The 26,643-nt window shown below is 50.2% G+C and overlaps 1 protein-coding gene across 2 annotated transcripts; it reads right to left on the minus strand.

Annotated features, from left to right (window-relative positions):
* Positions 1–1,745: 1,745 nt before the first annotated feature.
* Positions 1,746–26,549, minus strand: plekhg4 (pleckstrin homology domain containing, family G (with RhoGef domain) member 4). 2 transcript variants are annotated; one of them, XM_062561964.1, is made up of 24 exons: positions 26,439–26,549; positions 19,428–19,562; positions 16,136–17,934; positions 15,726–15,902; positions 15,466–15,586; positions 15,279–15,372; positions 15,117–15,203; positions 14,884–15,000; positions 14,722–14,820; positions 14,381–14,650; positions 14,148–14,270; positions 13,490–13,681; positions 8,678–9,534; positions 8,343–8,592; positions 5,046–5,135; positions 4,690–4,923; positions 4,351–4,521; positions 4,074–4,254; positions 3,891–4,007; positions 3,621–3,762; positions 3,450–3,538; positions 3,217–3,365; positions 2,812–2,869; positions 1,746–2,133 (listed from the first exon to the last, which is right to left on the minus strand). In XM_062561964.1, exons 3-23 carry the CDS (start codon positions 17,670–17,672, stop codon positions 2,831–2,833), a joined length of 5,136 nt encoding a protein of 1,711 aa, XP_062417948.1. In that variant the 5' UTR covers positions 17,673–17,934; positions 19,428–19,562; positions 26,439–26,549; the 3' UTR covers positions 1,746–2,133; positions 2,812–2,830. The 2 variants fall into 2 exon arrangements, with proteins under 2 accessions (XP_062417948.1, XP_062417947.1); XM_062561963.1 differs by lacking the exon at positions 26,439–26,549 and adding an exon at positions 23,784–24,181.
* Between the last annotated feature and the right edge of the window lie 94 nt (positions 26,550–26,643).

Here is a 26,643-nt window from a genome sequence, read left to right on the forward strand (position 1 = left end):
ATCAGGATAAAAGAAGAATAGAGGGACGACAACAACACAAGTGAGTTCAGCTGATTAGACGCTAATGAAACGTTTGTGAATCCTGCTCCTGGGGGGCGAGGGACCGAGACAAATGAATCAATTGATCAATAATAGAACAGATGCATTTTATTGTGTATTTATGTGTGCTACTTGGGGCCATGAGAGTAGAAATTACTTTAATAAAAGTACAAACACTGAAACATTTTAGTCTGAAAAGTCACTCATCGCAATATAAATATATTATTATTGAACCTTTTCTATTTTTTATTTTGTCTCCCAAGAAAATACATTTCTTTTACATTTTAGTTTTGAATTCCTATTTTTTGGATTTAAAATATTTATATTAAGTATTATTAGAATTTCTGATTGAAGAAATACGTCTACAAGCACCTTACCTTTTTCATGACATGAAGTATTCGTTCATCACTAAACGAGGACGTAGCACATGATGAAATGAGAGTGAGGCTGATTCCAAAGGTCACATCTCCACGAGGCCTTGAGGAAGAAAAGGAAACACTTAAGGTTTAGTTTTACAGTGGTTCTACCTGATGGAGGTTCTACCTGATGGAGGTTCTATCTGATGGAGGTTCTACCTGATGAAGGTTCTACCTGATGGAGGTTCTACCTGATGGATGTTCTATCTGATGTTCTACCTGATGGAGGTTCTACCTGATGGAGGTTCTATCTGATGTTCTATTTGGTGGAAGTTCTAGCTGATGGTGGTTCTATCTGATGGAGGTTCTACCTGATGAAGGTTCTACCTGATGGAGGTTCTACCTGATGGAGGTTCTACCTGATGGAGGTTCTATCTGATGAAGGTTCTACCTGATGGAGGTTCTACCTGATGGATGTTCTACCTGATGGAGGTTCTATCTGATGTTCTGCCTGATGGAGGTTCTACCTGATGGAGGTTCTATCTGATGTTCTATTTGATGAAGGTTCTACCTGATGGAGGTTCCATCTGATGTTCTACCTGATGGAGGTTCTACCTGATGGAGGTTCTATCTGATGTTCTATTTGGTGGAAGTTCTAGCTGATGGTGGTTCTATCTGATGGAGGTTCTACCTGATGAAGGTTATACCTGATGGAGGTTCTATCTGATGTTCTACCCGATGAAGATTCTACCTGATGGAGGTTCTATCTGATGGTGGTTCTACCTGATGGAGGTTCTACCTGATGGAGGTTCCATCTGATGTTCTATTTGATGGAGGTTCTACCTGATGGAGGTTCTATCTGATGTTCTATTTGATGAATGTTCTACCTGATGGAGGTTCTATCTGATGTTCTATTTGATGGAAGTTCTAGCTGATGGAGGTTCTTCCTGATGAAGGTTCTACCTGATGGAGGTTCTATCTGATGAAGGTTCTACCTGATTGAGGTTCTATCTGATGTTCTACCTGATGAAGGTTCTACCTGATGGAGGTTCTATCTGATGAAGGTTCTACCTGATTGAGGTTCTATCTGATGTTCTACCTGATGGAGGTTCTACCTGACGGAGGTTCTATCTGTCTTACTACTCGTTACATGAACTGAATGTATTGTTCACCTTTTACGTTGTTCGTGTGTCACATGACGTCCTGTAGTGAGTCCATCCTGACAGACGGATCGTCCTCTGTGTCTCACTCAGGTTTCTTCCCTTTGTCCTCATGTGAGGGTTTGGGGACACAGGATGTCACATGTGTACACACTGTAGCCCTCTGAGGTTAGTGTGTAATTTGGGATTTTGGCCTTTACAAAATAAATTAAATAGAATTTAGTATATGTACATGAATGTTGCAGATCAGAGGACGCACCACACCTCTCTAGTGCTCCCAAGAGAAGAAGAGGGGAAGAAGAGAAAAGATTTATAAGAGGAGAAGGAGACAACAGAGAAACGATAGTCAAGTTTATTATTGAAGTGAGAAAAGTGACATTTATTTACACACATGTACAGTGAGTCCAACTGGTCCTGGATCAGAACAACAAACTAACAGCAGCTACAAAACATCTACTGAAACAGACTAACACATGTAAGTCCTGCACATATGAACACATGAACTTGTGAACAAATGAACACTGCTAAGGACGTCTGACACCCAAACATCAGGAACCCGTGGGGACTGGAGGAGGAACCTGTGAGATAGACAGACAAATGGAAATCAGGGGGAGCTCAGTACATATCGGCTCATTTCTCCTTCTTCTCCACCTGGTCCTCCCTGGGGCCTCCTCGCCTGGATCTCCTCCCTAGGGAGGCGCTCAGGGGGCATCCTAAACCACCTCAACTGGCTCCTTTCAGAAGATGGAACAACGGTGCAGTAAAGCACCGGCCAAACTCACACGGTAAGCGTGTTGCATCACTTCCTGTTTGATGTGATGGAACTTGTCACAGCTCTCTGTACCAAGTTAATTGTGTCCGTGACTGTGAGTGTCCCCCACACCCCTCCAGACCCCTATCCAGGCCCCACCAGATCCAACTGCTCCACCTCCTGCCCCCCCAGGGAGCCAGCATCTGCTGCCCCGGTCTGGTCCGTCTAGACCCCCCACTGTCACTGCCCCCCTTGTAGCAGGACTCCAGATGGGGGGCTCCTCTCCTCTTCAGCTTTGATGGTGGTTCATGTATTAATGTTTTAGGATAAAACTCATCTTGCATCTTTTCTATCATGCGGAGCTTTAAGAAACTTAAAAAGAACTATAGGCTAATTATTGTCAATTGACTAATCAATAATGATGATTAATGATTTCAGCTGTATTTCTATCGAGTGGAATCATTACAACATGAGGATGAATTGAGGTCAAACTGTGGTCACTTACTGTCCTTCAGGTGAGCTCATCAGACGATGGTGGAAGGACCGATGACCAGAGCTGCTTTCTGAGGACAGACAGGTTGAGACGGAGAGACTTAGAGAAGACAGTTAGGGACGAAGACAGACAGAAACCACAGAGTCCACATCTTGCTGAGTCCTTGATAACGACCACCAGTCTTTAATGAGGACTACTGGCCCTACTGGTCCTTTGATGTGGACTACCAGCCCTACTGGTCCTTTGATGTGGACTACCAGCCCTACTGGTCCTTTGATGTGGACTACCAGCCCTACTGGTCCTTTGATGTGGACTACCAGCCCTACTGGTCCTTTGATGTGGACTACCAGCCCTACTGGTCCTTTGATGTGGACTACACAATTGGACAACCAGTCCTTGACAAGGAACCAGACTCACAGGAGAGACGCTGTTGAGGTGCTGCTTGTTGGAGAAGGGCTGGTTGGGGGCGTGGCTCTGCTCCTCCGTCAGGTGGGAGGAGACGCAGCCGCTGTCCGACCCGGTGGAGCCGGAAAGACACCGAGAGGAGGAGCCAGAACTCTCTGTAGCTGAGAGAGAATACAAACATATTTTCAATTCTAAAATCATTATTACATTAGACATTTTCTTAATTTGTTCTTGTTCAGCCTTACTCATGGAGGGCTGGCTGCTGGTCTCCTCCTCCTCAATGCAGGAGGTGATGAAGGAGCCTTCAGCAGCAGGAGAGGGGGAGAGGTTCTGACTGCAGGGGGAGGCGACAGTGCGTCGTACATTACACACGGTTGGGGGTCTCACCTTCTCTACTCCATGCACCACCATCGTACCTGTACATGTGCAGGTTGAGCGGTCCCAGCAAGCCGGATGAGGAAGGCCCTAATGCTGAGGGGTCAGAGGTCACCGCTCTTCCATTAAAGGGGTTAGTGTGGTCGAAGACAGAGACAGCAATGGACGCCCGCGTTCTGGCACCTGAACACCAATCAATATCAAGGGATCAATAACCCAGCAGCTCCGATCCTTCACTGCTGCTACAGAATCCCACTGCTTTGCATGATCCACATCATGTGCATCATGCACCTTGATTGTGAAAGGGTTACCTCTGCTCTTCATGATGTAGTGAACAGCTCGGTCACTGATCGCTGCATCACTCGGCTGGATGTCCAGAAACGGTTTGTTGCCGACTCCCATCGACACCATCTCCTTCAGACGGATCTCTGAAACACACAGATGATGAAGAGGAGGAAGACGTCTCAGGTGATGACAAAGACCTCTGGTCCTACCTTTGTTCCTGGCGGCCTGCGTCCATAGGATCCGGGCAATGCCGGTGGTCCAGGCGTGCTTCACCTCCGATGTGGCGGCCTGAAGGATGAAGGTCTGGTTCTTGGACGTCCTCCTTCTAAACCAGATCTCAAAGCGAAGACCGTCGTCTCCTGCAGACTCCGTGAGACCCACGTCTGCTGTCTGAAGGACAAAGAAGAACATCTCAGTCAGACACCCATAGTGAGACTTCACGGTCGTGTCTCCATAGTCTAAGGAAGCTTCCTTGGGGGTTCAAACCTTGAAGGAGTGTTTGTAGATGAACACGTCCAGGCCTCCCTCCATCTTCTTGGGTTTACTGAAGAGGACGAGCTCCTCAAACAGGAAGATGTGGCGTTGACATTTCCTCCTCCCGGTCCAGACAGTGAACTCATCCTGACGGAGTAGCTGACCCTGCTCCTTCAGGTTCACCTGGAGACAAACACTTGGTTTAATCTCCATCACGGAGACACTGAAGGCAACACTTTGCTCTTTGGAATGACATCACAGACAAGGGATCATGAGTCACTGAGTGAGGAGGGGGTACAGGAGGAAAAAGAGGAAGGTTGAGGAGGAAGAGGACAGCTAACCCTCACTTACATCACAGTCTCGGATGGCGTCCATTGCCAGCAGGTCGTTGCCGTGGCGGAGTTGGAACTTGACCATGTTGGTGGCGGCGTGAAGCGCAATGAGCTGCGCCTCCTGGGCCTCCTGAGCCACGCCCACCTCCTTGATGAGGTCAGTGAGCAGGAGAGCATATTTACTCATCCTCTGCACCGGCTTCAGCAGGTAGGACGACAGGTTCATCTTATCGCCCAGCTCCACCTGCTTCCTCTGCAGGGAGGGGGGCAGAGAGGAGAGGTCAAAGATCACTGGGTTATGACAACAAAAGAAAGGCTGCAGTGCATTCGGTGCACCTGGTAAACTCAGGTAGAAGAAGTGAGACACGTTCTCACCCTGAAGAAGGAGTTCTCATGGAGGGCCAGCAGGGCGTCGGACTTTGGTTTGTTCTTGCTGTACAGAGCGTAAAGACTGAACTGGTCCTTCTGTCACACAACAACAAGCACAGCGAGGGACTCAGTGTGGTTCCTACATGTCTGATGAAGCAGTGAGGGACTCAGTGTGGTTCCTACATGTCTGATGAAGCAGTGAGGGACTCAGTGTGGTTCCTACATGTCTGATGAAGCAGTGAGGGACTCAGTGTGGTTCCTACATGTCAGATGAAGCAGTGAGGGACTCAGTGTGGTTCCTACATGTCTGATGAAGCAGTGAGGGACTCAGTGTGGTTCCTACATGTCAGATGAATCAGTGAGGGACTCAGTGTGGTTTCTACATGTCTGATGAAGCAGTGAGGGACTCAGTGTGGTTCCTACATGTCAGATGAAGCAGTGAGGGACTCAGTGTGGTTCCTACATGTCTGATGAAGCAGTGAGGGACTCAGTGTGGTTCCTACATGTCTGATGAAGCAGTGACGGACTCAGTGTGGTTCCTACATGTCAGATGAAGCAGTGAGGGACTCAGTGTGGTTCCTACATGTCTGATGAAGCAGTGAGGGACTCAGTGTGGTTCCTACATGTCAGATGAAGCAGTGAGGGACTCAGTGTGGTTTCTACATGTCAGATGAAGCAGTGAGGGACTCAGTGTGGTTCCTACATGTCTGATGAAGCAGTGAGGGACTCAGTGTGGTTCCTACATGTCTGATGAAGCAGTGAGGGACTCAGTGTGGTTCCTACATGTCTGATGAAGCAGTGAGGGACTCAGTGTGGTTCCTACATGTCAGATGAAGCAGTGAGGGACTCAGTGTGGTTCCTACATGTCTGATGAAGCAGTGAGGGACTCAGTGTGGTTCCTACATGTCAGATGAATCAGTGAGGGACTCAGTGTGGTTCCTACATGTCTGATGAAGCAGTGAGGGACTCAGTGTGGTTCCTACATGTCAGATGAAGCAGTGAGGGACTCAGTGTGGTTCCTACATGTCTGATGAAGCAGTGAGGGACTCAGTGTGGTTCCTACATGTCTGATGAAGCAGTGACGGACTCAGTGTGGTTCCTACATGTCAGATGAAGCAGTGAGGGACTCAGTGTGGTTCCTACATGTCTGATGAAGCAGTGAGGGACTCAGTGTGGTTCCTACATGTCAGATGAAGCAGTGAGGGACTCAGTGTGGTTTCTACATGTCAGATGAAGCAGTGAGGGACTCAGTGTGGTTCCTACATGTCTGATGAAGCAGTGAGGGACTCAGTGTGGTTCCTACATGTCTGATGAAGCAGTGAGGGACTCAGTGTGGTTCCTACATGTCAGATGAAGCAGTGAGGGACTCAGTGTGGTTCCTACATGTCTGATGAAGCAGTGAGGGACTCAGTGTGGTTCCTACATGTCTGATGAAGCAGTGACGGACTCAGTGTGGTTCCTACATGTCTGATGAAGCAGTGAGGGACTCAGTGTGGTTCCTACATGTCAGATGAAGCAGTGAGGGACTCAGTGTGGTTCCTACATGTCTGATGAAGCAGTGAGGGACTCAGTGTGGTTCCTACATGTCAGATGAAGCAGTGAGGGACTCAGTGTGGTTCCTACATGTCAGATGAAGCAGTGAGGGACTCAGTGTGGTTCCTACATGTCAGATGAAGCAGTGAGGGACTCAGTGTGGTTCCTACATGTCTGATGAAGCAGTGAGGGACTCAGTGTGGTTCCTACATGTCTGATGAAGCAGTGACGGACTCAGTGTGGTTCCTACATGTCTGATGAAGCAGTGAGGGACTCAGTGTGGTTCCTACATGTCTGATGAAGCAGTGAGGGACTCAGTGTGGTTCCTACATGTCTGATGAAGCAGTGAGGGACTCAGTGTGGTTCCTACATGTCTGATGAAGCAGTGAGGGACTCAGTGTGGTTCCTACATGTCAGATGAAGCAGTGAGGGACTCAGTGTGGTTCCTACATGTCTGATGAAGCAGTGAGGGACTCAGTGTGGTTCCTACATGTCAGATGAATCAGTGAGGGACTCAGTGTGGTTCCTACATGTCTGATGAAGCAGTGAGGGACTCAGTGTGGTTCCTACATGTCAGATGAAGCAGTGAGGGACTCAGTGTGGTTCCTACATGTCTGATGAAGCAGTGAGGGACTCAGTGTGGTTCCTACATGTCTGATGAAGCAGTGACGGACTCAGTGTGGTTCCTACATGTCAGATGAAGCAGTGAGGGACTCAGTGTGGTTCCTACATGTCTGATGAAGCAGTGAGGGACTCAGTGTGGTTCCTACATGTCAGATGAAGCAGTGAGGGACTCAGTGTGGTTTCTACATGTCAGATGAAGCAGTGAGGGACTCAGTGTGGTTCCTACATGTCTGATGAAGCAGTGAGGGACTCAGTGTGGTTCCTACATGTCTGATGAAGCAGTGAGGGACTCAGTGTGGTTCCTACATGTCAGATGAAGCAGTGAGGGACTCAGTGTGGTTCCTACATGTCTGATGAAGCAGTGAGGGACTCAGTGTGGTTCCTACATGTCTGATGAAGCAGTGACGGACTCAGTGTGGTTCCTACATGTCTGATGAAGCAGTGAGGGACTCAGTGTGGTTCCTACATGTCAGATGAAGCAGTGAGGGACTCAGTGTGGTTCCTACATGTCTGATGAAGCAGTGAGGGACTCAGTGTGGTTCCTACATGTCAGATGAAGCAGTGAGGGACTCAGTGTGGTTCCTACATGTCAGATGAAGCAGTGAGGGACTCAGTGTGGTTCCTACATGTCAGATGAAGCAGTGAGGGACTCAGTGTGGTTCCTACATGTCTGATGAAGCAGTGAGGGACTCAGTGTGGTTCCTACATGTCTGATGAAGCAGTGACGGACTCAGTGTGGTTCCTACATGTCTGATGAAGCAGTGAGGGACTCAGTGTGGTTCCTACATGTCTGATGAAGCAGTGAGGGACTCAGTGTGGTTCCTACATGTCTGATGAAGCAGTGAGGGACTCAGTGTGGTTCCTACATGTCTGATGAAGCAGTGAGGGACTCAGTGTGGTTCCTACATGTCTGATGAAGCAGTGAGGGACTCAGTGTGGTTCCTACATGTCAGATGAAGCAGTGAGGGACTCAGTGTGGTTCCTACATGTCTGATGAAGCAGTGAGGGACTCAGTGTGGTTCCTACATGTCAGATGAAGCAGTGAGGGACTCAGTGTGGTTCCTACATGTCTGATGAAGCAGTGAGGGACTCAGTGTGGTTCCTACATGTCTGATGAAGCAGTGAGGGACTCAGTGTGGTTCCTACATGTCTGATGAAGCAGTGAGGGACTCTCAGTGGGTGTCTCCAGCAGGCTTCCAGCTCTCTCAGGAAGAACTGACTGTGGAAGTCCAGGAGCTTCTCCAGGTTCCCAAAGACGACAGACCGCTTGCCCCGGAGGTCCTGAGGAAGGTCGGCTCGGTCCATCTCAGGGAAGTAGTGATGGATGATGTAACGCAGGGAGCGCACATACTCCCTCTCTGTGGTCACCATCTCCTCCACCACGTGACGAAGCTTACTGCAGAGACACCAGACCCGAGTGACTCTGACACTGTGATGAATGAAGTAAACGTGTGTTAAGCCCTGTGAAGTTTATTACCCACCTCCCTCTGGGCCGGGGGTCCGTCTTGGGGCCCCCAGTGGTCCAGGGGGTCTCAGGGCTGCGTGGAGGCGGTCCGGCCGCCCTGGGGCAGAGCGTGCGGTTGGCGGCCTCGGAGCTGCTGACCTCCAGCCCCCGAATGACCACGCCCGTGTTGCCTCTGCAGAGCGGCTCGCTGAGGGCGCGAGTGCACGGGCCGACCCGCGGCGCCTCGGGGGTGGGGGGGCAGTCAAAGCTCTGCGTCTTCCTGAGCTGCTTCCGTCTGCCGGAGGAGAAGAGGGAGGAGTTGAGGCGGGGGAGGCTCGGACTAGAGGATGGGGGGTCCGCCTGGTCCGCTGACTCCTGAGAGGAGAAGCTGTGGAACAATCGCTGGATGAGAGGTGTGTGCTGGGGGGGGGCTGAAGAGGAGGTGGAGGAGGGCGAGAAGAAGATGCTCCGAGGAGGTGAGGAGATGTTGCTGTCCTCGTTAGAGGGGCAAGACAAGGAGGAGGTCTTGTGGACCCCCCAGAGTCCTGACAGCTTTCTCCTGGAGGAGACAGAGCTTCTGCTGTCGGTGGAGTCAGAGCGATGCCTGGGGGCGGAGTCCCGCGTCCTGAGTGCCGCCTCCATCTTCCTGTCAAACATCTTCTTGGTCTCCTGACACTTGGACCAGGAGAAGCTCCACTGACGGAGGCCTCGCTCCCCCTGCAGCTCACTGGCCTCCGCCCTCATCTCCTGGAAACGCTCCTCTGGGATCTGTGGGTGCTGGAGGCGGAACTCCTCCAGGCAGCCAATCACTGACTGGCATTTGTCGGGCAGCATGCAGTCCTCCATACTCACACCAGCTAGGTGACGCATACCCTCCATGGCCCAGCCATAGGCCTGCAGGGAGAGGGGCGTGGGTTAATGACATGACATCACAGTAACCCAATTAAATATGTAATAACACACATGTTGCATGTTTACAGTCTGTAAAGCCCCCTGAGGCAAATTTGTAATTTGCTATTTTGGGCTATACAACATAAAATGTATTGAACATCTTACTCCCAAATAGTGACGCTCTAAACGTACATTTGTGGTCATATCGCGTGTACCGCGTACAGAGAGGGGGCGTGGCTTATCACCCTGAAACAGATCAACATTCCGCCATTGTTCCTGGCATCATACGCCTCTCTCTACTTCTACTCACGTCGGATCAAACAGAGTCGTGTTTTTGTACTAACTAGCATCCGGAGGCGCAGACAGCTTCCACAACAACTGCGTCTGGATCACGGCGCTTCCAGCGGTACCTGGTGCTCGCCGTTAGCCCGTTTGAAAGCTTGTTGGCTCGGATCGGACTTCACGTCATACTTCCACGTCGAAGGGACGGTCCCTGATCCAGGCTCTTGTCATCTCCTGGACTATTGTAACTGTCTCCTGGCAGGTCTCCCTGCTCCATTCCACCTCTGCAGCTCATCCACAATGCAGCAGCTCCACTGGTCTTCAACCTTCCTAAGTTCTCCCACACTGCTCCACTCCTCCTCTCTTCACTGGTTACCAGTGGCTGCCTCATCCAGTTCAAAGTACTGGTTCTCACTGTGAATGGATGGGGTCCAGTCTCCATCCAGGACCTGGTCAAACCCTTCAAACTAAAGACACACCTCTTTATTCTGTCCCTCGACTAAAAACACTAACAAACTGTAGACCTTAAACTGACTCCTATCTTTAACAAGTTGTAAATCGGCTTATTTGATGAAATTGCACTTTGTGTGTGTGTGGTCTAAGAGAAGAGGCCTCATCTATGATTCAGAGACAACTTACACATCACCATTAAAACACACACACACGTTATTGATCCAGTGTGAGGGGGGGCGTGGCTAAACACAGGCAAAGCTCTCAGGACATGGCATTTTTTCAACTACAATAAAGCCAACAATTGATCTGATATGAATGATAATGTCTTAACGGGGTCCTCACATAATCAATATTCATCTTCATCGTTACAGTGGTCAGATGGTTTGTTTTCCCTGACTGGAGGTCAGCTGTCGGACAACTGACCATGTGGAGAGTTTCCCAGAAAGCCGCTGGGTTCACTGATCCAGTAACTGATGAGACCTGATCCGCTCTCACACCCACTGATGAGATGAGAAAGGTCTGATGAAGACCAGTGAGGAGGAGCAGTGACCCGATGAAGATCACGTCTGAGCTCTAATAGGATAAGAAGGTCCTGATGAAGACCAGTGAGGAAGAGGAGCAGTGACATGATGAAGTGTGCTTGGACCTCTCCACCTCTGCTGCTCCATTATCCGTTTGTATAAGTGGACTAGAATGACTGAGAGAAAAGAGGAGGTGGACAGAGGAAGGAGAGGAAAGAGGACGGAGAATAGAGGAGGAGAAGGAGATTAAGCAGAAGAAGGATAAGGAGAGAGGAAGAGGAGGAGGAGGACAGTGGATGAGGTGGAGGATGACCAAGCAGACAGGCTCTTTGTTTCAGGGACAGTGACCCTGCAGGACTCCAGATCTGGATCCAGGTCACCACAGAGGAAGAGGAGGGGTCGTTGTGATGTCACACAGGAAGAGGATCATCCTCACAGAGACAACAACATGGAGATCAGCTCTCCTTACTCCCCTTCACTCCTCCTCACTCCTTTACTCCTTACTTCTGCAGACCTGTCAATCACTGTGTAGCCCCGCCCTAAAGCATCCTCCGCTTCATGGTCTGTTTGACTCTAAATGGACCATCGTTCACTAAATGAACATCATGCTGCATTGAAGAAGACTTGAAACTAGAGACTGAGACCATAAACTCATGTTTACAATGTTTACTGAGGGAATAAATCAAGAGAGAAGTACAGTCATTTCCTCATAGACGGCTATGGGAGCAGAGGAGTCGCCCCCTGCTGGTCACTACACAGAAGTAGAGTCATTTCCTCATAGACGTCTATGGGAGCAGAGGAGTCGCCCCCTGCTGGTCACTACACAGAAGTAGAGTCATTTCCTCATAGACGTCTATGGGAGCAGAGGAGTCGCCCCCTGCTGGTCACTACACAGAAGTAGAGTCATTTCCTCATAGACGTCTATGGGAGCAGAGACTTAGATGGATCTAGATTGCCGTCTATGGGACCTGGTGATGACCACAGAGAAGCAGAGTCCTCAGCAGCTTGTTCTTTACACGTTGAACTTATTCACTGTGGAAACCTCCCGAGGCAAAGTGCTGCTCTCCTGACCACACAACGTTCCCTGAGAGCTCCAAACACAACATGTGGACCAACACCTCCTTCTGAGCCCAAACAACAACAACAACGATATTTAGAGTTGAACCCTGTTGTCCTCACAGAGAAGAACAGATTGACAGTAAGATTGTGTTCACTTTGCACTGCAGCAACACACACACACACACACACAAAAAAGAGGAGCAAATCTCGCCTCAGGAGTCAAACTGAAGCCCACAACACAACAAACTGAATAACGGCTACACAAACACACACACATACAACCACAAAACTCTACACTGTTAAAGCTGGGAGTGTGTGTGTTTGTGTAGCAGTGTATCGTACCTTGTGTGTTCTGCTGAAGCGCTGCAGTGTGTCTGAGGAGCCGAACACACGCACACAAACACACACACACCGCCCCCCCACCCCTCTCATTCACTCACTGAATGGCAGATGGGCGGTCCCAGGAGGAGGGGGAAGGGAAGGGGGGTCACCACGGCAACAAAGACTTATTGAAAGAAGTGAAAAGAAGAAGGAGGGAGAACTTGGCACTGGAATGATACGTAGACATCACACACAAAGACACACATTCTGTGTCACACAGACACACACAAACAGTTCAGGAGGTTGAGGGAGTTTCACATTAGAACAGAAATCCTGATCCATCAAAGATGTTCATACGAGGTTTCTAGAAGACAAAGAGTTTCATGCTGTAAGTGCATGTGTGTGTGTGTGTGTGCGTCTGTGCGTGTGTGTGCGTCTGTGCGTGTGTGTGCGTCTGTGCGTGTGTGTGCGTCTGTGCGTGTGTGTGCGTCTGTGCGTGCGTGTCTGTGCGTGTGTGTGTGTCAGGTCAATAAATGAGCAGCTCAGTGTATCCGGGTGGAAACTTCACATTAATTCAGAGTCACTTCTCTGCACTTTGGACATAATTAAAAAAAACGATGCAAATATGAATATAATTATTTGTCTTATTATAAATATTACATGATTATTTATAGTAACATTATTACTATTATTAACGCATTGTCATTGACAGTTTTATAATTTATACTAATGTTACTGTTTTTTATTATTAGTGATAAATGTAATAATAGCATTATTCATACTAATAATTATTAGTGGTTATTATGAATACTTCTTAATAATACTGTAGATATAATATTATCATTGATGTTTTTATCATTACAAAAATATTATTATCATTATTATTAATACTGTCAATAGAATCATTAATTGTACATAATGAGGACAGAAGATTCAACTAAAATGTCAGATTGAGAATAAATTGATTCTGATTTCAAAGCAAAATATCTGATTCTTGTGATCAGTAGATGGTCACATGATCAAAGGAGGAAGTGAAGGAAGAGTTAGAGTAAGATGAATAAGAGGTAGAGTATGAGGACAAGAACAAGCAGGCGAGGAAGAGGAGGAAGTGGAAGAGGACAGTTTAAATCTGTGGTCAGTCTCTGTCACCATGACGACATCCCATCACCTATGGTTCAGTAGTGAAGGATTTAATTTATTCTAATCTCTGTAATATGAAATATATCAAGTCATTGATGACACGCATCAATAAATCCACCCAATGAACGACAGACTGTGATGTCATCACACAGTGACATCACCATGATGTCATCCCACAATACCTGGTCCAAGAAGCTGTAGAGCTCCAGGGACCGCTCCAGGTTCTGACCCGTGGTGTTGACCCGCTGGGAGAAGTCCTGCAGCTGAGCCCGGAAAGAATGAACTTTGACCTCATAGACACGAAGGTCAGCTGACGTCATGTGACCCCAACGATCCAGGCGACTCAGCAACTCCTCCCCTCGTCTGCAGCGCTCCTGAGGAGAGAAGGAGAGAAGATCATTACAGATCATCATTACACTTCTGCATGTTTTCACACACACTCACGCTACACGTCCAATGTCAACAACAGTCAAACAAAAAAAAAAGGGTAAAATAATAAGTACTTGGTACCCAAAGAATTTCCAGATCTCACTTCTGGCATCTTTACTTTCAACAAGATGAGGACAGTGGTCAACAGCTCCTGCTCATGAGGACATGTCTCCCTGAGATGACTCTCTGTGAGTGACAGCTGGTAGCCCCGCCCACCAAGTCAATGCATGCAAGCAGCTGGACAGGATGTGTGTGTGTGTACATGTGTGTGTGTACATGTGTGTGTGTGTGCGTGTGTGTGTATGTGTGTGTGTGTGTACATGTGTGTGTGTGCGCGCGTGTGTGTGTACATGTGTGTGCGTGTGTGTGCGCGTGTGTGTGCGTGTGTGTGCGTGTGTGTGTGCGTCTTACGTAAGCAGCAGTGTGAAATTCTTTGAAGTCTCCTTGTTTCTTTTTAAGGAGCTCCAGAGAATCTTCTGCCTCATTCAGAGTCTTCAGATCAGCTTCTCCTACATCCTGCAGCCAGGAGCTCACCTGTAGGTATAAATATACTAACAATGATCCACCACACACACACACACGCACACACACACACACACACACACGCACACACACACACACGTACTGAGCGTGCTCAAACTGACCTCGGTGAAGCCCGCCTCCAGCCCCTTGAAGTCCAGGATGAAGTTCAGCTCCTGAGTCCTGGCGTTGGAGAGAGTGACCAGAAGATGCAGCAGTTCGTCCACCTGCTCGTACAGCACGGACACCGCCTCCAAAGCCATGCCGACGCCGCCCTCCTCTCTGCGCAGGCGAGACAGCGAAGCACCGCCCTCCTTCTGCAGCTGCACCAATCGGCTGTCTGCAAGGACGCTGCGCATCATGGTCTGGTACCCGTACAACAGCAGCTCGGCCTCCTGGGAAGGAAAGAGAGAAGGTGGAGGTAGTGGGACATGAGTGTGTGCGAGTGTGTGTCTGCGTGCGTTACCTCCGCTGCAGCAGGTAGAGGTGTGGTCTGCAGGACGGTGACGGTTTTCTGCAGCAGCTTGATGACGTCTTCACACTGAATGGTCAGCTGCTCCAATCGCTAAACAAACGATACACTAAGTCACTGTTAAACGTTGTGTGTGTCTGCAGGTGGAGGACCTACCGATCTGAAGCAGAGCCAGCTGCTCTGACTGAAGCTGGAGGAACCTCCGAACTCTGCAGACAACTGCTGGAGAGCCACGTGCTTCTGAAGAGCCCTCAGAGAAAACAGCACCTCCACCTGTGTGCACACACACAACCTTTGAATGTTTCTGTGCTGAGATCGTACGCGGACCCTGCTGCAGGTCAATGTTCAGGGCGACCATGTGACCAGGTGCTCATGTGACCGGGCTTTACCTGTGCTGCTGCATGTTTGTGGAGACCCATAGAAGAGTCCTTGTTGAGCAGCAGGAGGACGGAGTGGACGGAGCCGGGGACGATGTCCTGAGGGGCCCAGGAGGGGACAGTTTAATATCAGAACATGATGGGGCCCACGTTGAGGCGTAGTTTCAGACTCACCTGCAGGGACCTGAGGGCGGAGAACAGGACCGGGACTGGAGCAGCTGCGCGGGCGTCCACCAGAACTGTCAGCCCCGAGGCTGCCACCTCCTTCCTGTTTCACACAGGAAGTGATGTCAGAGGAGGACGACCCCTTTATGGTAACCTGAGTGTGTGTGCGAGTGCAGGTGTGGGGGAGGGGGGCTACCTGAGGGTGGAGCAGTAGTAGAGCAGGAGGCACAGCACGGCGCTGCCACAGTCGGGGTTGGACCACACGGAGCTCGTGGTGCAGACCGTCAGCAGAACTCGACCACTCCGGTCTCTGGTCCCTGAACGGAACCAATCTCACCTCATGAGGCATTCAAGGACTAGCAGGATCAGATATTAGAACTGGATCTGGTTTGGATTTAATTCTAGGTCAGTTCTGGGTCTAACTCTTCTTGATTCAGGTCTACAGGTTTTTCTCACCAGGTAAACAGAGAGCTCCAGAGCGTAGCAGCTCTGTGTAGAAGCTGGACTGGGCGGACTGGGAGAGCTGTACTGGCACCACTGGCTCAGCTGACTGGTCCAGCGATGATTCTGGTTCTGTTAGACTGGGACCGTTTGACAGGGGGGCATGAGACTGGACAGGAGGTCTGCTGAGGCCTGTAGAGAAAGAAAACTAGTCACTGACCATTAACTAGTTAATAATAGTCCTTAACCTGTCCTCACACTAACTAGTTAATAATAGTCCTTAACCTGTCCTCACTCCATGTTATCTACATCCAAACAGGTTTTTGAGGAGGAGGTGGAAAGTGATTCAATCAGATGAAGATATCAACAGAAGGATGAAAAGCAGGAGGGAAGTAGAACTGAGGAGAAGAAACACGATTCTGTACCTTTGGTCTGAGGCCTTGGACTTCGTCCTCCACCAACCTCGCAGCTCATCTCCTCTTCACCCTGCTCCTGATTTTTCTCATCTTGTTGTTCAGGCCCTTTGTCCCCAGGTCTGCACCATAGTGAGTCTGCTTCCATCCTCGGTGAGTTGTCAGAATAAAAGTCCTCAGAGAGTTTTTGAAGTCTGTCATTTTTAGAACAAGTGTCCTCAGAGGGTTTGTGTTTTGTATTTTTAACAGAATAAGAGTCCCCAGAGTGCTTTTGTTGTGTATGGTTTTCAGAATAAGAGTCCTCAAAGAGTGTTTGTAATGTTTTGTTTTCAGAAGAGTTCTCAGGGTGTCTTTGGTTTGTCTTATTTTCACAATAAGAGTCGGAAGACTGCTTGGGTTGTCTATTACATTCAAAATAAGAGTCCACAGAGTGTGTATGTTCTTTATTATTTTCAGAATAAGGGTCCTTGAGATGTGTCTCCTCCTCTTCCTCGCCTTCTTTCATCACTTGCTCTTCCTCCCTTCTACCTCCACTCTGCCTGTGAACTGTCACCTGAACCTCTTCTTCTACTTCTATCTCCTCGTCTTCCTCCTCATCCAACTCTTCCTCTGTGTCTTCACTTTCATTTAGTAAACCTCCATCCTGCCTACACTTTGCATCTTCCAGCTGTTTTTCTTCTTCTTCCTTGACTTCCACTTCCACTACCATGCCATGCTTCCCTTTCTGCTTTTTCATCATCTCTCTCTCCTCCCTGGTTTCCTCTGACTCTCCCCCGGGCTCTACCTCCTCCTCCTCTTCCTCACTCAGATCTGTGCTACTTTCAGATTCAGTGTTTAACTTCAAACTTATGCCTGAATCAGTACCTTCCATGTTTTCCAGTAACGTCCAGCTGATGGAACCCACAGCTTCAGGAGGAGCAGAGGAGGAGGTGGAGGAGATTGTGGGGAGGATGACTGTTCCTGAGTCCGGGATCAGGTTCTCCTCAATGAGCCAGGAAAACCCCAAAGTGGGGGTGTGGGAGCTGACCTCCACACCAGGCCTGAAGGAGTGTGTGTGAGCGGTGTAAGGTGTGTGTGTAGCAGCAGAGTGTGTGTGAGGTGTGTGTGCAGCAGCAGAGTGTGTGTGAGGTGTGTGTGCAGCAGCAGAGTGTGTGTGAGTGGTGTGTGTGCTGGTCCTGGCTCGGTGCTGCAGACTGATGGACTGGGTTAAGGAGCCCTTCTGTGGGGAGAAGCGAGGCAGCTCCGTCAGCTCCACGTACTCTCCCTCTGAGTCCTCTGTGTCATCACTCGCTGCTGATTGGGTTAGATTGGGCTGATTGACAGGCTCTACTTCCTGTCTCGAGGAGCCGACATCTCTGACCAGATCTTGAGAGGTTTTCATCAACGTGTCTCCATCCTTAACAGGGGACGCGTTCTCCTCCTTCAGGGAGCGCTCACTGATGAATTGTGGGACCCTGAAGACGTTCCCGTGGGTGGAGACGAGGCAGCGCTCCAGTCTCGGCGGCCCCCGCTGCTCCCTCTCCTTGTTGATTGAGTCCACCCAGGCCATGCTGAAGATGACGGCAGGGCTATCTTAGACATCTCCTGGTGCTCCACATGGAGGCCGACGCTCTGCACAGGAGCAGCCGTCGCGGCTCGCCTGCAGGAGGCGCTGTGCTCTCAGGGAGGAGGAGTAGCAGCAGCAGGAGCAACCAACCGGTAGAAGTCTCCTGGACGCAGTAGGCGTGGTTCAGAGGACAAAGCTGAACAACAGTCTCACGGAGGCGCAGAGGTCAGCCTCCATGGAGAAAGAACAGACCACGGTACTGCAGCTGAAGAAGAGGAGACAGAAAGAAGAGATACGGATCTTTTGTGTCAGGCTGTAACTTACGATGTTGTATTCAGTGGCGACTTAATAACACAATCAGCAACACAACAATCATTAGGACAGTTGTCTGTGCCAGGAGAGTTAAGAAGGATTCACATCTGCATCAGAGCAGCATCAGACACACATGGCTCTGGGATTTTATCCCTGAAGCCCCCAGAGACAGGAGGGTAGCCCCCAGAGACAGGACGGAAGCCCCCAGAGAAAGGACGGAAGCCCCCAGAGACAGAAGGGTAGCCCCCAGAGACAGGACGGAAGCCCCCAGAGACAGAAGGGTAGCCCCCAGAGACAGGACGGAAGCCCCCAGAGACAGAAGGGTAGCCCCCGGAGACAGGAGGGTAGCCCCCAGAGACAGGACGGAACCCCCTCGAGACAGAAGGGTAGCCCCCAGAGACAGGACGGAAGCCCCCAGAGAAAGGACGGAAGCCCCCAGAGACAGAAGGGTAGCCCCCAGAGACAGGACGGAAGCCCCCAGAGACAGAAGGGAACCCCCCGGAGACAGGACGGAAGCCCCCAGAGACAGGACGGAAGCCCCCAGAGACAGGACGGAAGCCCCCAGAGACAGAAGGGTAGCCCCCAGAGACAGGACGGAAGCCCCCAGAGACAGAAGGGTAGCCCCCGGAGACAGGAGGGTAGCCCCCAGAGACAGGACGGAACCCCCCCGAGACAGAAGGGTAGCCCCCAGAGACAGGACGGAAGCCCCCAGAGAAAGGACGGAAGCCCCCAGAGACAGAAGGGTAGCCCCCAGAGACAGGACGGAAGCCCCCAGAGACAGAAGGGTAGCCCCCGGAGACAGGAGGGTAGCCCCCAGAGACAGGACGGAACCCCCCCGAGACAGAAGGGTAGCCCCCAGAGACAGGACGGAAGCCCCCAGAGAAAGGACGGAAGCCCCCAGAGACAGAAGGGTAGCCCCCAGAGACAGGACGGAAGCCCCCAGAGACAGGACGGAAGCTTCTAGAGACAGGAGGGTAGCCCCCAGAGACAGGACGGAAGCCCCCAGAGACAGAAGGGTAGCCCCCGGAGACAGGAGGGTAGCCCCCAGAGACAGGACGGAAGCCCCCAGAGACAGAAGGGTAGCCCCCAGAGACTAAAGGGTAGCCCCCAGAGACAGGACGGAAGCCCCCAGAGACAGGACGGATGCTTCTAGAGACAGGAGGGTAGCCCCCAGAGACAGGACGGAAGCTTCTAGAGACAGGAGGGTAGCCCCCAGAGACAGGACGGAAGCCCCCAGAGACAGAAGGGTAGCCCCCAGAGACTAAAGGGTAGCCCCCAGAGACAGAAGGGTAGCCCCCAGAGACAGAAGGGTAGCCCCCAGAGACAGGACGGAAGCCCCCAGAGACAGGACGGATGCTTCTAGAGACAGGAGGGTAGCCCCCAGAGACAGGACGGAAGCTTCTAGAGACAGGACAGTAGAAAGTAGAACGATCCAGGGATACTCACATTTCACTGAATGTCCGTTAGACAGCAGTAATCAACGGCCTTCACTGCTGTAGCAGCTCTCCTCCACACAGACCTGACGGAGGACAGTCTGAGACGTGTCCCAGAAGAGCCGGTAGAGGGAGGAGATTCAGAGTCCTGTGGGGTAAAGACTATATGAAGAGCTTGTAGCTTCAGGGCACTTTAGTCATTTAACTTTGCTAATTTGACCGCTACGTCAAACCTTCACGAGTGTGAATTCAGGTTCAATAAAATGTCTTCTGTTTCTTCCCCAGAAACACCGAGCAGCACCAGTGAGCATTTAGACCAACACACAGCTGAGTTTGGCCACCTCCTCTGCTATAATTAGTCCACACATGGATGTTACTGTACTCCAGTCAGCTGCTGCACGTCTGAACAGAAGCCAACACGCCTCATCAGCACGTGATCCATCAGTCACACCCCTAGAGGTGTGCCTGGGAGACCCCGTCTTCATGCTGCCAGACAACGCTCAGGTAAAAACATCAGCCTGCACTTTCTGCCTCAGCTCTTCTTGCAGCGAGACCCCTACCATTGTAACCACTGAAAAAGGGTCCAATTTGAAAAATAGAGGTACAAGTCACAGACAACAAGAGGATTAAAGTGGGAAGACTGAGGCTTGGGACCGGCACAGTTAGGAGGGGGGGCAGGTGAAAGCTGGCCGAGCGAGGTCCCATGGGAGAACCACTGTGAGGCCTGCTGAATAGTAACCTAGTTATCCTGCTGCCATTAAACACTTTATTTTATTAAGCTTGAGCTCTCATTAGTTAGGTCAGAGGTCAACATCTAGATGATCCGCTAGACACGTAGACTAAAAGTGATCAGGCACCTTGTGGTGCTTTAAGCAAACTACCAATGTAGATGGAGTAAATATAAATACTCAGTATTACTGGGACCAGACTAACCGGATCAACACGTCTCTAGAGGGTGACATGTTCCTACTGCTGCTCTTTGACTCCCCCTGGATTAAACTAATCCAATCTCTCAGGTCCTGCTGGTTCCTCTGCCTCCCCAGAGAGCCATGATTCATCCACCAACCACTCAAGTGGCGGCTCAGGGACCAACCGGTTCCCGCTCGGTTTGGAAGACCACGGTGCAGCGGGGAACCGGGTCAACAGTGGACCGGATCCTGCTGGAACACGTGCTCTGCTGTCCACATGAACAGAGGTCACGACCTTTGGAGCCCAGGGGAGACGTAGTGTGCAGGCCAGCTGTCCCTCACACGTGACTTACACCCCGAGCCCACCGCACACAGCCTCAGGTTCTTTAGAAGCAACAGGACGTCCTCAGGAAACATGCACAGGAACCCCCATGGAGGCTTTTATTGTGAAAGAGGAAGTGAGTGTGGAGGAAAAACATGAGACTGATAACAACACTACAGATACACAACGCACACATAACACTGCAGATACACAACGCACACATAACACTGCAGATACACAACGCACACATAACACTGCAGATACACAACGCACACATAACACTGCAGATACACAACGCACACATAACGCTACAGATACACAACGCACACATAACTTTACAGATACACAACGCACACACACGCACAACACTACAGATACACAATGCACACACATAACACTACAGATACACAACACACAACGCTACAGATACACAACACACAACACTACAGATACACAACGCACATACATAACACTACAGATACACAACGCTACAGATACACAACACACACATAACACTACAGATACACAACGCACACATAACGCTACAGATACACAACGCACACACACACACAACACTACAGATACACAACACACAACACTACAGATACAAAACGCACACAACACTACAGATACACAACGCACACAACACTACAGATACACAAAGAACACATCGCGCACAGAATGCTACAGATACACAACGCACACACATAACACTACAGATACACAACGCACACACGAGGCTATTTGAGGCTATGCGAGGCTGTGTGAGGCTATGCGAGGCTGTGTCAGGCTTTGTGAGGCTGTGTGAGGCTGTGCGAGGCTGTGTGAGGCTATGCGAGGCTGTGTGAGGCTGTGTGAGGCTGTCTGAGGCTGTGTGAGGCTGTGTGAGGCTGTGTGAGGCTGTGCAAGGCTATGCGAGGCTGTGTGAGGCTGTGCGAGGCTGTGTGAGGCTATGCGAGGCTGTCTGAGGCTGTGTGAGGCTGTGTGAGGCTATGCGAGGCTGTGTGAGGCTGTGCGAGGCTGTGCGAGGCTGTGTGAGGCTATGCGAGGCTGTGCAAGGCTGTGTGAGGCTGTCTGAGGCTTTGTGAGGCTGTGTGAGGCTGTGTGAGGCTATGCGAGGCTGTGTGAGGCTGTGTGAGGCTATGCGAGGCTGTGCGAGGCTGTGTGAGGCTGTCTGAGGCTATGCAAGGCTGTGCGAGGCTTTGTGAGGCTTTGTGAGGCTGTGTGAGGCTATGTGAGGCTGTCTGAGGCTATGCGAGGCTGTGCGAGGCTGTGTAAGGCTGTCTGAGGCTTTGTGAGGCTGTGTGAGGCTGTGTGAGGCTGTGTGAGGCTTTGTGAGGCAGTGTGAGGCTTTGTGAGGCTGTGCGAGGCTATGCGAGGCTTTGTGAGGCTGTGTGAGGCTTTGTGAGGCTGTGCGAGGCTTTGCGAGGCTGTGCGAGGCTGTGTGAGGCTATGCGAGGCTGTGCGAGGCTGTGCGAGGCTATGCGAGGCTGTGCGAGGCTGTGCGAGGCTATGCGAGGCTGTGCGAGGCTGTGTGAGGCTTTGTGAGGCTATGCGAGGCTGTGCGAGGCTTTGTGAGGCTGTGTGAGGCTATGCGAGGCTGTCTGAGGCTTTGTGAGGCTGTGTGAGGCTATGTGAGGCTGTCTGAGGCTGTGCGAGGCTGTGTGAGGCTATGCGAGGCTGTGCGAGGCTTTGTGAGGCTGTGTGAGGCTTTGTGAGGCTTTGTGAGGCTGTGTGAGGCTGTGTGAGGCTTTGTGAGGCTATGCGAGGCTGTGCGAGGCTTTGTGAGGCTGTGTGAGGCTTTGTGAGGCTTTGTGAGGCTGTGCGAGGCTATGCGAGGCTGTGCGAGGCTTTGTGAGGCTGTGTGAGGCTTTGTGAGGCTGTGCGAGGCTTTGTGAGGCTATGCGAGGCTTTGTGAGGCTATGCGAGGCTGTGCGAGGCTATGCGAGGCTGTGTGAGGCTGTGTGAGGCTATGTGAGGCTGTGTGAGGCTATGTGAGGCTGTGTGAGGCTGTGCGAGGCTATGTGAGGCTGTGTGAGGCTATGCAAGGCTGTCTGAGGCTTTGAGGCTTTGTGAGGCTGTGCGAGGCTGTGTGAGGCTTTGTGAGGCTGTGTGAGGCTTTGTGAGGCTGTGTGAGGCTTTGTGAGGCTGTGCGAGGCTTTGTGAGGCTGTGTGAGGCTTTGTGAGGCTATGTGAGGCTGTGTGAGGCTGTGCGAGGCTGTGTGAGGCTGTGTGAGGCTATGCGAGGCTGTGCGAGGCTGTGTGAGGCTGTCTGAGGCTTTGTGAGGCTGTGCGAGGCTATGTGAGGCTGTGTGAGGCTATGCGAGGCTGTGTGAGGCTTTGTGAGGCTATGTGAGGCTGTGTGAGGCTGTGCGAGGCTATGTGAGGCTGTGCGAGGCTGTGTGAGGCTGTCTGAGGCTGTGTGAGGCTTTGTGAGGCTGTGTGAGGCTGTGTGAGGCTTTGTGAGGCTGTGTGAGGCTTTGTGAGGCTGTGTGAGGCTGTGTGAGGCTTTGTGAGGCTATGCGAGGCTGTGTGAGGCTGTGTGAGGCTGTCTGAGGCTATGTGAGGCTGTGTGAGGCTGTGAGGCTGTCTGAGGCTGTGTGAGGCTGTGTGAGGCTGTGTGAGGCTTTGTGAGGCTATGCGAGGCTGTGTGAGGCTGTGTGAGGCTGTCTGAGGCTATGTGAGGCTGTGTGAGGCTTTGAGGCTGTCTGAGGCTGTGTGAGGCTGTGTGAGGCTGTGTGAGGCTATGCGAGGCTATTAGATAATTGCATTGATGAGAAATTGAACAATAGAGTTGAAACAATCCGTGAAACAGTTGGACTCGTTTCATCAGCATGTTAAATGTTTCATACCAGTCAAAGATTCAACTCCATCTTTAGTCTTTGAAGTCTAGTAAAAATATCTGCTCCTTTTAACTCAGCAAACTGGTTCAACTCCACAAAATAAACTTCTCCAGGACAAAAACCACAGAATAATCTCCAGGACCTGAGACCCATGTCCAAAGGGTCTCTCTCAGGTCACTGAACCACTGTTTGACAACTAATGTACATGCATGACGTCACCAGAGATTCATTAAGCTTAGCTAACACCACCCAACAGGTCCAGTCACAGGAAGCAGCAGGAGGCTGCAGGCACTCACCCTCTGCAGCTTGACCAGAGTACGACTCCAACACTACTCAGGAGTAATTTAACCAAAACACCAAGGAGGAAGATGGAGGCAGATGGAGTCCGTACAGCTCCAGTAAGAAGCAGCTTGTGTTCACAGAGAAGCTTCCTGACTAAATATCAGCCTGGAGGCTCAGACAGCTCCTCCCACTTTGCTCTGTCTGTCGGCCTCTCGTTGAAGCATGCACGTCTTTACCAAACAGCTGGTAATACACACCCAAAAGCACACACACCCACGAACACACACTGCTGGCAGCAGCGTGCAGAACATTCTTTTCTTTGGACACGGACTTACATGTTGCCATAGTGCAGAAGTAAACATGTGAACACCTTGACTGGTTCCTCTCAGAGGGAAACATGTTTTACTGCACTAGCTGGGCACTAAAGGCAGGAGATGAACATCATCGGGGGAACCGTTGTCTGCATCCCATAATGGTCTGAAAGGTACCCCTCTAAAGTCCTAAAATAGTGCAGATATTTTTCCATACAGTGTCTCCATAGTTACGGTTATTAAATGAATGAACACCATTATTATGGCATGGTTGATGGTGGAAACAAATGAGGTAGTTGATAACGGTTTCCGGGGAGATGAGCTCCTTGGAGTATCTCCTAATGGTAGGTGTCAGGTGGTCCTCCTCACAGAGGTAACCTTTGACCCCAGAGGGTTTCTGGTGCTGTCAGAGGGGGAGGACACAAGGGAAAACTTGAATTCATGAATGATAATCAGTGTCCCTCAGGGAGCCGATTAGTGTGTGTGTGTGTGTGTGTGTGTGTGTGTACACACATCAATGACACACCAGGCTTCAGAGTTTAGATAAGATCATTAAGAACGAACATAGTGCCACACTGTCTACATCACTTATACTGGGACCAATTGATTCAAAATGTCAAACCAATGGACCACAGTGTGTCAGTACAGTTGAATACAGTTTAGAGGTTCTGGACTGTGAACCCCCCCCCTAAACTGTACTGAGTTTTTTTTGGTATGAATCTGAATACTCTGTTAAAGTGGTGCTTTGAGCTAAATGCTAACATGCAGCCGTCAACACATTCACCACCTTAGATCCACTGCTAGCATGCTAGGTGTGACCTCTGAGGTCTGAGAGGCCTTCATGGAGTCTGCCTTGGATCCAGACCTTTGAGGTTTGTGCCAGGCTTCCCGTGAGGCCTTCCTGAACCCCACAACCCGAGTCCAGCTTCAATGTCCTAGAACACCCTCTTCAAAAGACTGCTGAATATGGAGGGGGGGGGGGGGGTGTGATCATCACTATCAAAAATGACCAAGATTACCACCATCATCATCATCATCACTGTGTAGTTTCCTATTCCGTCACACAGCACCACATGTGGATTCATTCACCGCTAAAAACAGCTTGACTGATTGATTCATGTTTTTGACATTATCATTATTGTCTCCCATTGACTGATTTATTGACTGATTGATTGATTCACTATTGACTGACTGTTTCTGTTTTGTGTCCAATAACCGGATGACATCACGTCTATTTAGAGCAGAACTTGCCACAGAGGAATGTGAGCAGGTTTCACACCTCGCAGAACAATTTACAGCCGGCCAATCGAGAGAGGCGAGATAAGCCCTCACTGAATGGGTGCATTCTGGGGCGGCTGGCCGGCAATCCCGTTTCCATGAAAACAGCCACACACCCCCTGTGGGTCCAGGACGGATTATTGGAGAAGGAATAATAACCGGATAACAAAACAAAAAAAAGAAATATGCTATGGGTCCAGTGGCGGCTGGTCCAGAGAGGGCAATGGGACGTGGCCCCACCTTGACCCACAATAAAAAAATATGTTATTTGGTGTCTTTTGAAACATGGAATGTACCCGGTATTATTTGTAAATTAAGATATCTGCCCAAAATATATGCTTTTCCTGCTTGTCTCAGCTGGGCTCGGCCGTGTCCCAATAAAGTTAATGAGTGACACATAACGTCCTAAAGTTCATTGAGATTTGGGCTCGTACTTTGCCGCCCTACGCTGCATTTCTATATCAGCATCATTTTTAACAATTAATTCAGATTAAATCACAACAAAAAGTTGATTGTTCCTACAGCTGCATTAAAGCTTGGTGATGGCTTGTTGAGAACAGCGTCGGTCTGCGTTGTCATGGTGACAGATGGGGGGTCTGACTGGATGATTCAGGGGAAAAACTCTGAGAGGCTCAAACAGCTGAGGGGTCAGCAGCCACATATCTGACAACAGTTGTGAAACATATCCAGTGTCTGCAGGGGGGGGGGGGGGGGGGTTCTATCACAGCTGGACCTTCAGCCAGAGGGACCCCTGCTTTAGACTGTACTATGTCTGAGGTCAATGTGGTACTTGCTACTGTACTAGCCTAAATTGTTATTAACTTATCGTTATAGGAGTTAACGTTAAAGAAACATACTCCGTTAGCTAATGTTAGCTGCAAACCCGCCAAAACCGCAGTTTGGCAGCAGACTACAGTGATATAAATATATATATATATCACACCCCCCATAAGCTCGTAGCTAGCTCGATGCTAACGCACTAACTAGCACCAGCTAGGTAAGCTAATATGCTAACATTTAAGTGTTACATAAAGTTAGTCAAAAGGGTTCACAGAGGTTACATAAGCACTATTTACTCACCCAAGCGTGAAGCAGCCATTACCGCTGAGCAATGAGGATGCACTGCATTAGCTTAGAGAAGCTAACGCCTGGTGGCCGAGGCTAGCATGTTGACATTAAACAGACGCGTTCGTTGTCTCTACGCACCGCTGCCCGTTACTACAAAACTACGTCACTTCCGGCCGCCATCATTGATTTATTTATTTCTATTTGATTTGACCATTGT

This window comes from Pungitius pungitius, chromosome 4 (assembly GCF_949316345.1).
Source record: "Pungitius pungitius chromosome 4, fPunPun2.1, whole genome shotgun sequence".
In the NCBI taxonomy this organism is placed as follows: Eukaryota; Metazoa; Chordata; class Actinopteri; order Perciformes; family Gasterosteidae; genus Pungitius; species Pungitius pungitius.

Excerpts from the sequence above, each read along its gene's own strand:
- plekhg4 (XM_062561964.1), bottom strand. The coding sequence starts at position 17,672 with ATGGCCTGGGTGGACTCAATCAACAAGGAGAGGGAGCAGCGGGGGCCG. Across the intron at positions 13,682-14,147 it reads AATTTCACACTGCTGCTTAC|GAGCGCTGCAGACGAGGGGA; the intron begins GTAAGACGCACA and ends TTCTCTCCTCAG. Across the intron at positions 5,136-8,342 it reads CTCACTGCTTCATCAGACAT|AAGGACCAGTTCAGTCTTTA; the intron begins GTAGGAACCACA and ends GTTGTGTGACAG.